At 39.9% G+C, this 14095-nt stretch overlaps 1 protein-coding gene across 4 annotated transcripts in view; it reads left to right on the forward strand.

Annotated features, from left to right (window-relative positions):
* The window catches only part of Heph (hephaestin), a 106214-nt gene that overhangs the window by 57841 nt on the left and 34278 nt on the right, over positions 1-14095 (forward strand). For all 4 annotated transcript variants that reach the window (XM_051140938.1, XM_051140940.1, XM_051140939.1 and 1 more), the window contains 2 exons: positions 129-279; positions 1688-1900. In XM_051140938.1, the coding sequence (XP_050996895.1) occupies positions 129-279; positions 1688-1900 (364 nt within the window). The remainder of the gene's footprint in view (positions 1-128; positions 280-1687; positions 1901-14095) is intronic.

Genomic DNA, 14095 nt, shown 5'->3' on the forward strand with positions numbered 1-14095 from the left:
GGCCCTGGCTCTGAATCTGAAAAAGAAAATGAGAAGGAATTAAAGATCCTTGGGTCTACAACTATGCAATATTCAACTGCTAAAACCATTGTTCATTCCTCCCTCTATTTTTCCCACTGGGATTACAGAAAGGAATGGATAAAGAATTTTTTCTTCTCTTCACTGTGTTTGATGAGAATGAGAGCTGGTACAGCGATGACAACCAAGCAGCTGGTATATTGGATTCCCGCCTGCTCTCAGAGGATGTCGAGGGCTTCCAAGACTCCAATCGAATGCATGGTATGGGGGGAAGAGTTTTACCTTTGACTATAACTTTAAGGCATCAAGGGAAATGTAACTCCAGCCATACTTATAATAAATTCCTAAAAATGTTAAGCTCATTGATCCAAGAGAGAAGCTAGGTTGAGGAATACAACATAAAGTTACTGAATGAAGGCAATCACTGGATAAGTCACTGGAGAAGAGAATGCTTAAGCTGGAGCTGAACTGAATAGGGTTATAATCAAGATGTCACAGGCAGGAGCAGAAGACATGGGGATTAGCAGTGCTCTCACCCTAAGCCAGGGATTGCTTAAATGAGTCCTGGAATTTGATTCCAGTGTAGGTGGGAGCACAGAAAGGCTTCCCTATATGTGAGGGCAAGTAGAGAGTAAGAGGGTGTAAAAATTCATGTACTGCCTTCCTCATCTTTGTTTTCTTTCCCAAAGTTGTCAATTATTATGAGAAAAGTAAGACACTCTCATGAGTCATGTTAATTCCATTTTGAATTTGTTGCACTCCTAATATGCAGTCATAGAAATACAAAAAAAAAAAAAAAAAAAAACAAAACTAAGATTCTTTTAGTGTAGGAAAATTTTGGATACTGTGAAAAAAGTTATATTATAAAAGTCTTCTTTGGGAGGAAGGGAGAGAGAGAGAGGGGGGGGGAGGGAGAGAGGTTTGATGTAGGGCCTGATGAATGAGTAGAAGAATGGCAAATTACAGAGAGACAACAATTGAGTGTATTCTGGGGTTGATAGGAAAGCATGTAGAAACTCAACATTATACACTGTGAGTAAACTAGGTTTAACACTTTAAAGATGTAGATATGAATATATCCATTAGGTTAATGATGTGAGGGTATGTGTGTGTAAATACTTTAGGTAGGGTATCTTGAAAGAGGTTTTTCATAAGACTTTTAGGTGAGCAAATATCTTTGGTATTACCAGTGAATATGAAGTATTTGAAACTTTGGAAAATACCCTCTTGTGGACAGGTATAGAATTAGAACAGTGAGGTGAAAGAATAATCAAAGGCATTGCAAGAAGATTAGAAAGTGTAGCATGGAAGACAAGTTGGAAAACAAGGGGAAACAGGAGAGTTAAGGGTTGTGTGTTTGGCTGTGTGTGTTTAAGAGTTGAAGTAGTAAAAATAGTTAATTGTTTCCAGAGTGTAGTAAAGGAGAAAAAAGAGATGATAAAAAAAAAAAAAAAAAAAAAAAAAAAAAAAAAAAAAAAGCTAGCTGGGCTCTTATCCCAAAGAAGTTCTATGAATAGAACTTGACTACCATAACAGGAAGCAGAGGAGTTTAGGATGGTCTGGAATTTCAAGTTATGGAAAACCAAAGTACCAGGTTGATATGCTACTGACCATGATTTCAGTAGTCTGATCTCATCTCCCTGTTTTGTCTTGTGTTTTTGTTTTCCAGCTATTAATGGGTTTCTGTTCTCTAACCTGCCCAGGCTGGACATGTGCAAGGGAGATACAGTGGCCTGGCACCTGCTTGGCCTGGGCACCGAAACTGACGTACATGGCGTCATGTTTGAGGGCAACACTGTACAGCTTCAGGGCATGAGGAAAGGTGCAGCCATGCTCTTTCCTCACACCTTTGTGATGGCCATCATGCAGCCTGATAATCCTGGTAAGTGCCTTTACAGCAGGCCTAAGACTCACAGGTTTTGTTAAGCAGGAAGCCAACAATGACAGGGGCTAATGAGGGCGGAAGAGGGATTAGTGAAAAGAAAGAGGTGTGTGTTCAGGGATCTTGGAAGATTTTTCAAACCACTTCTTATCTCTTCAATGTATTGTCCATGCTCTGATTATTTGCTTCATTTATGGAGTGAGTACAAGGCTGAGAGAGCTCTGTTCTGGAGCAAGAGGAGGGAAGTCCAGGCACTGCTCAGCTTCAGTGATGAAATGACAGGGAGTACACTTAGTCACATAGCTCTTTGGCCATATAGAGATCAGATTATAATACAACCCATATATTTGGGAGATTAATGGAATGTACCTGTGGTTTTCAAGTCTGCTATTCTATGAAGATTTCTGCAACCCCTTCTCTTTGTGTGTGTGTATGTGTGTGTGTGTGTGTGTGTGTGTGTGTGTGTGTGTGTGTTTAGTCAAATGTGTTTGTAAAGAAAACAAAAAACTAAAGAAAGCTATGTTTTGTTCGTCTACATGCTTTAGTAATGACTAAGATTTGAGAAACATTTGTGGCCTTCCTTTTGGAAAACAATATGAAACCGAAGTCATTCTTTGGACATGAAAAGGAAGGGCTAGAAACATGAAGATACAGAATTGAGTTCCCTGTTTGTACTACCGGCAAGCATGGAATGAGCCCTCTACTTCACATGGTTGTGTGTTTAACCATTTTAGACGAGAAAGCAAAAACTCAGGAGGACCCTTTCCAACTTGCTAATCATGTTGCTTTAATCACTTCCCTTATCTGCACAGAGTCAGCTTTCCCTCCTTTCTTTTTTCTCACTCCTTTCTTCCTTATTTCCTTTTTTTGCACTTACTCTATTCTCTTTTACCTTCTTCTTAACACTATTTTTTCTCTCCTTAAATGCTTTTTATTTTTTTCCCCAGGATTCCAGTTATCTCAAACATTTTATAATACACAGGCATTTTCTTCAGTCCAGGGTGCATTCTTTTTTCCAACCAGTAGGTGGCAAGAGTGTTTGTAGGAAAATTTATGCATCACTGCAGTGAACTTTTATTTTTCTTTCTTTAACTTTTATTTTAATTGTGTAAATTCTATTTGTATTCAGAATATAATTACTTAAAAGGGTAATTCTTTGTAACAATTTAATAATTTCTTCATGGACTGTAAACTTTACGAACACAACATTAAGCTATTCTCTTCAGATATCTTATTGTTTCCCATCTACCTAGAACATTTTCTTGGCCAGGGAGAACTGTTAGCAAATTATAAACATTAGTTAATAGAGTTGAAAGAAGCAAGAGGAGTATGCACTTTCAGTGCACAGGAGTGGGAAAGATCTGAATAAGAAAGATCATATTCTTGAGCTTTAATCCCAAAGCCAAACTAAATTTAAATTCCTTAAAAAAAATCAGGCAGGATCTCCAGCAACATCTATGTTCATTCCTGGCACGGTAAGGGGAGGGTGATAGGGACAGGGAGACAGGGCAAGTGTTTCCCCAGGGGCTTGTTGCTTAAGTACAGAGCTGGGTTCCCGGCCTCTCTAGGGGAGGCAGGTAGTGAGTGTTACAGCCAGCTCATCCTTCTAGAATGAGACCTCAAGGCTGGTATCAATGGGGATTGGGGACTTGGGTGTCCCACAAGCATCATAGTCCCTTTTGGTTCATCTATTATGCCAGGAATGTTAGGGGATTCAGAAGGGCCTGAAACCCTCTGACAGTTAGGGTGAGATGCACTCTCCCATTCTTGGGGAGTGCTTACCCAGCGTTTGGTTTCAGGCTTTCCCCAATGGAGCTAGTGACTCCTAGCATCCTGGAATGACTAATCTGAGAGTCCTATGAAGTACGAAGTGAGGAGTCTAAGGCCAACTTCACTTGTGAATTAGGAGTTGGAGGAGGAACCAATCTGTCAGAAGTCTAGGGGCAGGGAATAGGACTGAAGAGAGAGGGAGGGTGGGAACAGGAAGATAAGAGCAAAGGGATACAATCCAGATGTAATGTGAAATAATAATAATGATAATAATAATAATAATAATAATAATAATAATAATAATAATAATAATAATAATACCTAGGCAGTGAGGGTGAATATGTCTGAATCACTAGGGCTGAAGGAGCCACAATATCTCCTCTACATACAATGACATGGGTCTTTATCAGAGGAAGAAAGATAGTACTTAATTATCCTATGTGTGAGGGGATGGCACCAGAGGTATAATTAAAGGCCATTTGTTGGATGCTAAGATCTCAGCATGGGGTGGAGTATTTCCTGGAACTCCCTGTGCCTTTTATCAGGAAAAGTCAGGCCTGTTTTTTCTATGTGACACTGGTTACAAAATTCTGGAGTCACCAGATCAGGTGGGGTGAGGGCCTTCCCTGAGAAAGGGAGTCCTTCTTCCTAGTCAGAGCACAGAATTGGCTATCTGGAGAAGATCGGACCTCAGCCTTAACCAGCAGTGGGATTGCTTCAATTCAGCATTTGAGGACCAGCCAAATGAGATCCCATTTCAAAATATTAATTAAAAAAGCAAAAACATTTCAGTAGGGAGCATGGAGGGAAATAAAATGAGAGGTTTTCAAGAGTAAAAGTTTAAAATGTCACTATTGGCTAAGATTTATGAATTTTGGAAGTCCTTTTTTTTCTTTTACCTTTACACATGCATATTTTTAAAAAAATTGTCAAAGTAATGTCAAGTCATAGAATATTAGAATTGGTAAAGCTTACTTTAAATCACCTAAGTTCAGTTACTTTACTGAAAGATGCAAAGAACAACCTGAAAGGGATGAATGATTTGCTCGGATTAGAAGTACTGACTGTACATTTTTGGTTTTTTTTTTTTCTGGCTCATCCTCCATCAAATCCTATTAATTCTCACTCATGGATGATGTTTTGACTCTGAATTTTATATTTGTCCCCTGAGCACTTGCTCTGTCATTAAGACGAAGACAGAGCAATGGGAATAGTTCTCCAAATCAAAGCAATACAATGGCCAGTCTGGACCAGAACCTAGCTTTGGAATTCTGTGGAGACTAGTATTGATGGGCAGTGATGAAAATACAGTTGTGCTTGTAAAGCTTTGTAGATGCTTTATACACATTTCTGTAACCAGGCAAAGTCATGCATATCTTGTCTTCATTCCAAGCACCTTAGAGGGCTAAGTTAGGAAAATGAATGACCTGAGCCAGGAATTTTGACAACACTCTGAGCAGCATAACAAGACTCCCTTATAAAACTCCATGCCAGAGATTCAGTATGTTATGTCTTCAATACTTATGTTTAAAAAAAGCAACAATTTCAAATATTAAAGAATTAAAATATGTAAAGAATTTATATGGGAGCCTGTTGGTAATTGTTGTCATCATCATTTTTATTTGCTATAGTATTTTCATTTGTGTGTTTTTATTTTAATAAGCTTATTTTAATTTTAATAAAAATGCCATCTTGTACTTAAAAATACCACCTTGACTAGTATGCCTCAGCCATCCAAACTGTAATACTAATACAGATCTTTAATATCAGGGAAGGTGTCAAATAAAAGGTTAAAGCCTGAATATATTATGTTCCATTAAGCTCATGTTAGGTATTCAACAGCATAGATTTTATTTTACTACTTGGACCATAATAAGGGTTTCTTCTTTCTTTTTTTTCTTTGTAGTTCTTTCTTTGTTCATTATTTCCATCCTTCCTTCTCTTTCCCATTTCCTTTGTGCAATCAGTTTGAAGACATTAATAGTAAACTCTGAGTCACCAATAATTGGTTGCTGTTGGATTAAGGGGGACAAAAAAAAAAAATCAAAGAATTTCCTCTTAGTGTCATTTGACTAAGAACAAATCCAGATTTTAATCCTCTATTTTGCCTTCTCTGTGTCTTCTGTTACTTGTCTTTCTGTTTTATGTTTGTGAATCTGTGCCTGCTTGAATGTCATCCTGTGAATCTGCTCCTGTGTCTGTCTGTCCCTAACAAAGGATTTTGTTCTGTATTTATTGAACAACCGAGAAAGTATCACATGGAGTAGGAATGAGGATCTGGTACAGAAATTTGTAACAGAGTTTTATGAGGAAGTAAGTCCAGACTCCAACTCACCCAGCTAGCAAACAGTACTATGAACATCATTGTTTCTCAAGCAGTATCTGAATGTTGTGTTCAACATTTATGGTAGATATTCATTTTATAAGAATGCTCTCAACCTCTATTTTTGCTCTTTTCAGCAAGTTATTATTAGAACTCATGCATTACTCTACATTATAGGTATGAAAGAGTATAAGGTTATAGCTGTGGATTAATTTAGGTTGTAAATGTTGATTACATGGCAAATCCAAGGCAAGCAAGGTTGGTTGTTATACTGTTCTCTTAAAGGCAGGCTAAACAGGATAAGTACACAGTAGGTTAGAAGTCTTAAGTCTTATGTGACCTCAAGATGTATTATTAACTCTGGTTGTGCTGTCTAGCAAGATTTCCAATCTCGTGGAATCTAAGAGATATTTTTTATCAGATTACATAACTGAAACGCCTCCATTTTTGTTTTATTAAAAAAGTAACACATCAATGGAAGTGGTCTCTATTAAAGAGATTGTCAAGGTATGGTGTACTGTAGGGGCAGCCTAAATCAGCATCACTTTGTTCTTTGTGGTCCTTTAAAAAAGTTAACAAAGCTACAATAGGCCTGAGAGAAAGAGGCAGACAAACAGAATGGCTTTTCCTGTAAAAGACCAGTTTAATCCTGAAAACCAATTAGAAGCATTGAGCTAGTTAGTACCAAACATCATTTCACAACATTTATTTCGAAGCTGGGAAGTTATTGTGGCTTTAGTTTGGATGGACTGAGTTAAGGATACTTTCGTAGTTTTGCCTTTAACCATGGCAGCAAGGATAGCTGCAATAGTCCTTCCAATGAATCTTTTGTATGCATATGTTCAAAGCTATCGTTAAATTGTTCTGAAGCAGATCCTCCATGCCATGGGCAAGCCAGATTAACAGGTATTCAGGCACGCACGGGCTGGCTTTAGAATTAAAACCAGGAAACAGTTGTAATGAGCGTAACTTTGGTAAAGGGTGAGAATTAGAAGAGGCATGCACTTTATATGTAGTTGAAATTCAGGAAAGTGTCCCTCTTTGTTATCAGGTTGTTTTCTGGTTGCAGTTCATGATGACTCTACCAGTCCTGTTGTAGTCCAGAGAAGACCTGTAGGAGAAAATCCAGATGTGCACCTCAGCCCCGAGATATGAAGAGAACAGGACCCAAACATGGGTTCGGTCCTTGAGAGAATCAGTATAAAACTATGGATTTGGACAAATTTCCTTGCTTTTTATGATTTTTTAAATAGACGTCAGGGAAAAAACTGAGAGAAACATTTTTTTTTTAATTGAAAGTGTAAGTTGCTTTGGCAAGTTTCTCCTGCCTGAGCAATCAGTTCGTTTATTCTCTCCAATTTTTACTTATGTATTTGATTTTTGAATAAGGAATAAGCTTGTTCAATTATGACTTGTCCTTAGGGTTATAGGGCATGCTTTATAATCACGAGAGACATGAGCATTTCAAAGTTGACAGAAAGAGATACCCATTTTAGATAATCAGAAGGATAATTGTTTTAATCTCTTTTGAGATCCTTTTAACAGGGAAAGCAGTCATTAAGTTTCTGCAGTTGATCAGACTTATGTGATTGAGCTGTAGCAGAAAAGAACCTTGAAAAGGCATCAGCACAAACATGAGAAAAACAGTTTAAATATCCAAAACATTTAAGATTTTGAGACCATGTCTCAGAAAGTTTTGCATTGCTTTTGTAAAGCTTTCATGGCCTGTACTTACAGCTGTTCCCAAGAGTACTCCATTGATTTAACACTGAAGTTGTAATATGGTAGATATTTATAAGTCTCATCTTTCACGTACCTTACATCATTTGCTCAGATCCTCAAAACTTGCATAAACGTTCTAGCTTTCCTTTTTATGTAAAAATATCCAACCATTTTAACTTTCTTTACTAAAACTCCTTCTATCTTTATATCCATTTAACTTTAGTTTTTATGCATTGCTTTTCTCTTTTAATATTATGAGATATGGATACTTAATTATTGAGAGACGTCATTGGAAAGGCAAAACCTTTCATTATTAGCCTGTAGAAGGGTAATAAAAAGTAGTCTTGAAATCAATAACAATAGCATGATAGTTTTGAGCTTGTTTACCCATTGAAACCTGTTTGTGAGTTTACTTCTTTCAGTAGAAAACCTCTTGGCTCTAGGAGAGGGCAAAGCTTGCTTTTCACTTTTGAAACATTTGAAGAGGTATAGTAAGAGTTCGTATTTTCATAAGTCAATGAAAGAAATGAGGTGCCAGCAATCTCTTTAGTATTTGTAGGAAAGTCCATAAAGGTCTCTGTGGTTTTTTGTCCGATCATAGAACATGGTCAGGGATTTTATTTGTTTGTTTACTTATTTACATACGTTAGATCCTTGTGTATGTGTCAGAGTCTATGAGCCTGTTTGGAGTCCCTACAGATTTGGTGTGTGTGTGAATATTTTATTTACTTATTTATTTAAATTAACTTATTTATTCTCTTTACATCCTGGTCATAGCCTCCTCCCTCCTCTCCTCCCAGTACTACCCTCCCTCTCCCATCCTTCCTGCCCTATTACTCAGAAAAGGGAAGACCTTACCCACCTACCCCATCTCATCAAGCCACATCAGGACTGAGGGTGTCATTTTCCCTTGTGGTCTGGTAAGCGGTCCCATCAAAAGGAAGTGGTCAAAAAGCAGGCAACAGAGTTCATGTCAGAGACAGAACTGCTCCCCTTACTAGTGGACCCACATAAAACCTGAACTATCCATTGGCTACATCTGGATGTAGGTCCAGTCTATGCACGGCACTTAGTTGATGCTTCAGACCCCACAGGCTCCTCTGGACTGTGGTTAGTTGTCTCTATTGGTTTTACTGTGGAGCTCTTGTCACCTCTAGGTCATTTTCTCCTTCCCTCCACTTTCCCACTAGACTCTATATGCTTCTCCCAATGTTTGGTCTAGTCTCAGCATCTGTTTCAAATTGCTGCTATGTGGAATCTCTCAGAGGACAACTATGATAGACTTCTGCCTGCAAGCTTAGCAGAGTATCAATAGTCTCAGGAGTTGGCTTTCTTCCATGGTGTGGGTCTTGGGTTGGGCCAGGCATTGGTTGGATGTTCCCTCAATCTCTGCTCTATCTGTTCTATCTTTATCCCTGCATGTCTGGTAGGCAGTGGTTGAAGAGAAGGAACAACATAGAAGAGTGAGGGCAGAGAAAAATAAGGGTGGAAATCAGAACTGGGGAGAGTGGGGAGGGGTAGATGGGCAGAAGGTCCGCAGAGAAAAGAAAAACTGGGGGAGAGGGCATGTCTGCTACAAGCAGGACATGTAAGTCAGAATAGGTCTCTGAGAGAATATGAAGAGGACTATAGCTGAGACTCCAGTAGCAGGGGCCATGGAGACTGAAGAGGACACCCTCTAACTAGACAAGACTCCTAGTGGAGGGAGGAGAACACCAACCTACCCACAAAAATCATTGATCCAAAACTTACTGATATTTTTCTTAATCAACTGAGGACTGCCAGGCAGCTGGACCTCCATTTAGATGTTTTTCTTATTTTAGAGATTTTCCTTTTAAGCTTTCAAATCTGTATCACCAGCAAAAAACATGGTTATCCTTAGTCTGCAAAGGCAGTACAAAGCCAGGATGTTTTCAAGGTGAAACCAGACATTTTAGCTATGGATAGACTGGCTAGGCAGCCTCAAGGGAAGACCTGGCAGAGGCTTGCTTTCTTGATGCTCTAGCAGCAGGTGGCCAGGCTGCTAAATTGTCTGATGAAGATAGGGCCTGGGACAAAGAGGCCCCAGCAGAGTTATATATGCATGGTGTGCTCCATGAAACTTTAAATGTTTGTTTTGATATTGTTTTAGATCTGATTTTTAAAAGTAAATTTGTTAACGGTTATGCGTGGATATGAGATAGAGGAATCAAGAAATTCTCAGTAGTGGGAACAGAAGGCTATGTGGAAAAGGCAGGCTGAGCATTGGTGTTCTTAAGAGGAAGCTACCTCTCATGATGGAAGTAGAAGGAAAATAAAATAGGACCTGATAAAAAATGAGAAGAAGGAATTAAAAGATGTAGTCCTGGAATGGAGCACTACTACTGAGAGTGACCTTCACTTTCCCTTTGTCTTGTCTTCTGTCCATATAGTGTATGAATCTGAATCTCTTATTTTCCTTTCATCACTCTTTCCTCTGTACTGTTTTTTCTCTCTTTGATGTCCCTTTTTCTTCTTCTTTCCCTTTGTTTTGTTTACCTCCCATCTTGCACTTTTTCTTGTCTTTTTACTCTTGTTTGCGTTTTCTTTCATTTCTTATTTTACCAGTGTCCTTCTACTCTTGTCTTTTCTTCTTGCTTTTATTCTAATTTTCCTTTTTTCCCTTTATTGAAAATAGATTTAAGAAAAACTAATCATCATTGCTCTTTATGTTACACCATAATCAAATCCAGATCCTCATGCACACAGTGCTGGTAAAAAGACCCTGCCCCACCCAGGCTCAAGCTGAGAAGAACCTTAAAACACCAGGATCTTTTCTGACCACACTTTGTTTCAGTCCCCAAAGCTCTTCATGTGTGCCATCAGTACAAGGCACCCGTGCCCACAGCCCTTCCTAGGAGCCTCTCATGGTGCTTCTTGGTGAAGCAGCTCAGCAGGGCCTCAAACTCTTTCACACAGAGGTCCTTCCTCAGACAGCCTCCTGGGGAGGTAGAGGCCTGCATGCAATTGCCCAGGCTGCCAGATGCTCCAGGAAGGCTCGAAGATGGCTCTGCACATGCCCCCACATCGCTCTGTTAGTGGACATGAGCGATTCTTTCAGGCCCCTGTGGGCACCTCCTGAAAATAGATTTTTTTTAGTTAATTTATTCAGATTACATCTCAGTTGTTATCCCATTCCTTGTTCCTCCCATTCCTCCGGCCCTCCTGCTTTCACTTTATTCCCCTCCCCTAGGTCTGTGACCGTGGGGGACATCCTCCCCCACTATATGATTATAGACTATCAAATCTCATCTTGGTAGCCTTCTTATCCTTTCTCTGAGTACCACCAGGCCTCCCCACCTAGGAGAAGTGGTCAAATATGGGGCACCAGAGTTTGTGGCAGAGTCAGTCCCCACTCTCCACTCAACTGTGGAGAATGTCCTGTCCATTGGCTAGATCTGGGTAGGAGTTTGATGTTTACTGCATGTGTTGTCCTTGGTTGGTGCAGTAGTTTGAGCAGGACCCTGGGCCGAGATCCACCTGTCCTGATTTTCTTCTTATAGGTTTCTAGGACGCTCTGGATCCTTCTATTTCCCCATCTTCCCATACTTCTCTCTTTAAAAATAATGAGATGTAACAAGAATAAATTAATAAAAAAGAATATACTTAAATGCAGGAATACATGAAAAATAATTGTACATGTGATATATAACTTAAAATATTGATCACACATTAGAACAGAAGTGACTACCTAAAGACAAATGCCAGAAAGAAATACAGCAAAACATTGCCAACAGTTTTCTAGCTGTGGTTCTGTGTATCCTCCAAAGTTTTTTCACTAAATATTTTTTAAAAGTAAAAAAAAATAAATAAAAAAAATAAAAATAATATATCCCAACTAGAGTGTCCCTTCTATTCCTCTCAGTTCCTCCCCACCTCCCTTCACATCCAGATTCACCCATTTTCTCTCTCTCATTAGAACACAAACAGGCTTCTAAGTGATAATAATAAAATGAGATTCAACAAGATAAAACTAGAACTAACATATTGAAATAGGACAAAACAAATAGTAGGAAAAGTCCCCAAGAGAAGGCACAAGTAACAGATATAGACTCAGAGGTCCACTCATATGCAAACTCAGGAATCCTATAAAAACACTAAGCCGGAAACTGTTACAAATATGCAACTGAGGGGGACCTCCTCCCCCTGTATGTGCTCATAGGGTATCAAGTCTCTTCTTGGTAGCCTGCTATCCTTCCTCTGAGTGCCACCAGGTCTCCCCATCCAGGGGACGTGGTCAAATATGGGCACCAGAGTTCCTGTGAAAGTCAGACCCCACTCTCCACTCAACTGTGGAGGGGGTCCACCTCAGTCACAGTCATAGGGGAGGGGAGTAAGGGGAAAATGGGAGGGAGGGAGGAATGGGAGGATACAAGGGATGGGATAGCAATTGAGATGTGATATGAATAAATTAATAAAATATTAAAAAACAAATATGCAAAGCATACAAATAAATACATTAATTAAATAACATGAATGGTTTTTAAAAATTCTTGACAAAAATATCTCCAAAGATGCCGTTGAGTTTGTTTTCTTTTGGTCATCTACTGCTGGACATACAGCCTACCTTTAAGAGTGGTTTGCTTCCTCAGTGAGAGTCCCTTTGGGAAAACAGTATTTTTATTTACAAGTAGTTGTCAATTGGAGGTAGCTTCTGAGTAAATGAATGTAGATGGGGGCAGCTGTCTACTTCTTCCAGCTCTAGGACCCCATCAAGCTCAGACCCTTGCAGGCCCTGTGCAAGCTGCTATAGTCTTTGTGAGTTCATATGCTGATTTAGAGGGCCTTGTTTCCTTGCTGACTTCTATCCCCTTTGGCTCTTATACTCTAAGCTCCCTTTTCCACAGGAAAGAGGAGCTCTAAGGGGAGGGGTTTGGTGGAGATTTCCCATTTAGAGCTTAGTATTCCTAGGTCTTTGTATACTGTCTTACTAGAAAGTCTCTGTATTTTTTTCCATTTGCTGCAAGAGGAAGTTTCTCTGACAATGACTGAGCAAGGCACTAATCTATCAGTATACCAAAATGTAATTAGGAGTCATTGTATTACTAGTTCTTTAGATAGGCCACTATTATTTGATTTTCCCCTAGGTTCCTGGATTATCTAGTCTAAAGTTTCTTTGTCACCCAAGCAGTATTGGGTATGGGTTTCATCTCATGGAATGAGCTTTAATTCAAATAAAAAATGATTGGTTATTTCCACCAGCCTGTGCCACCATTACACTAGGATATCTTGCAAAAAGAACACAGTTGGAGATCAAAGAGATTGTAGCTGGGCTGGTGTTTATGTTTCTCATTTGGTAGCCTACAGTGTACCTTCCAGACAGTAGCATAGAGGGGTAAAGTTTCTATGTAGGCACCAGTCCAACTTCTCTGTTGTCAATGAATTGTGTGGGTGTTGTCTTCATCAATGGAGCCTTGTCAGTTTTTGGAGAGCAACTTATAGTCTTGGGAACAGCTTGGGTTGTTTGGGGGTTTCCATGAGACCCCTTTGAACAATTCAATGAGATGAAATTCCCAATTACTTCCTCATACTGAAAACTTCATTGGGCCTGTGTTTGGTTGGGCTTTGGAGACCATTCCCATCTCATCTGGGCCTTGGAGCTTTCTCTGGACTGCTGGGGTGATGCAAGGTCAGATTCACCCATGCTCCACACACTGAAGTCTCCCCTGAGCTTGCAGACCCAGATGATGGTGCTCTGAAGCCCATAGTTCAGTCCCAGAGAGAGTACTGGCACAGTGTGCTAACCTGCTTTTGGCTGGGCTTTGGAGACTGTGCCTGTACCCACCTGAGCCCTGGAGCCTTCCATGTATTGGAGGGATGATTTAAGGTCAGATTTAACCATGCTCCAAGCCCTGGGTTCCTCCCTGGACTCATAAACCCAGATGCTCTTGCTCTGCAGCCCACAGTTCAGTCTGAGACACAGAGTCTGAGATGTAGATCACAGATGCAGCTTGCAGGCAGGAATGAGTCCAGATTCTGGGGATTGGACACAAGCCCACAGGGACCCAGGGATTCCTCCATGGATAAATTGGATGGCCCAAGGCCACACCCAACTGTGCTCCACACAGTATGGACTCCTCTCACCCAGGGCACTCCAGATCTTGTGCTCTGTAGCTCCCAGCCTGGTCCCTTGGCTTAGTCCTGCTAGACACAGTGTGTGATCAACGCCCCCATCGTGGATCCCCTGGCTATCTTTTGCTTTATTGATCTTAGCTAATCTGATGGGTGTAAGATTAAATCTCAAAGAAAGTTTGATTTGTACTCCCCTGATAGCCAAGGATGTTTAAACCTTTCTTTAAGTGCTTCTCACCTATTTGAATTTTCTTTTTTGGGTATTCTTTTTTGAGATCTGTACTCCAACT

Source organism: Acomys russatus, chromosome X, assembly GCF_903995435.1.
Source record: "Acomys russatus chromosome X, mAcoRus1.1, whole genome shotgun sequence".
NCBI classification, from domain to species: Eukaryota; Metazoa; Chordata; class Mammalia; order Rodentia; family Muridae; genus Acomys; species Acomys russatus.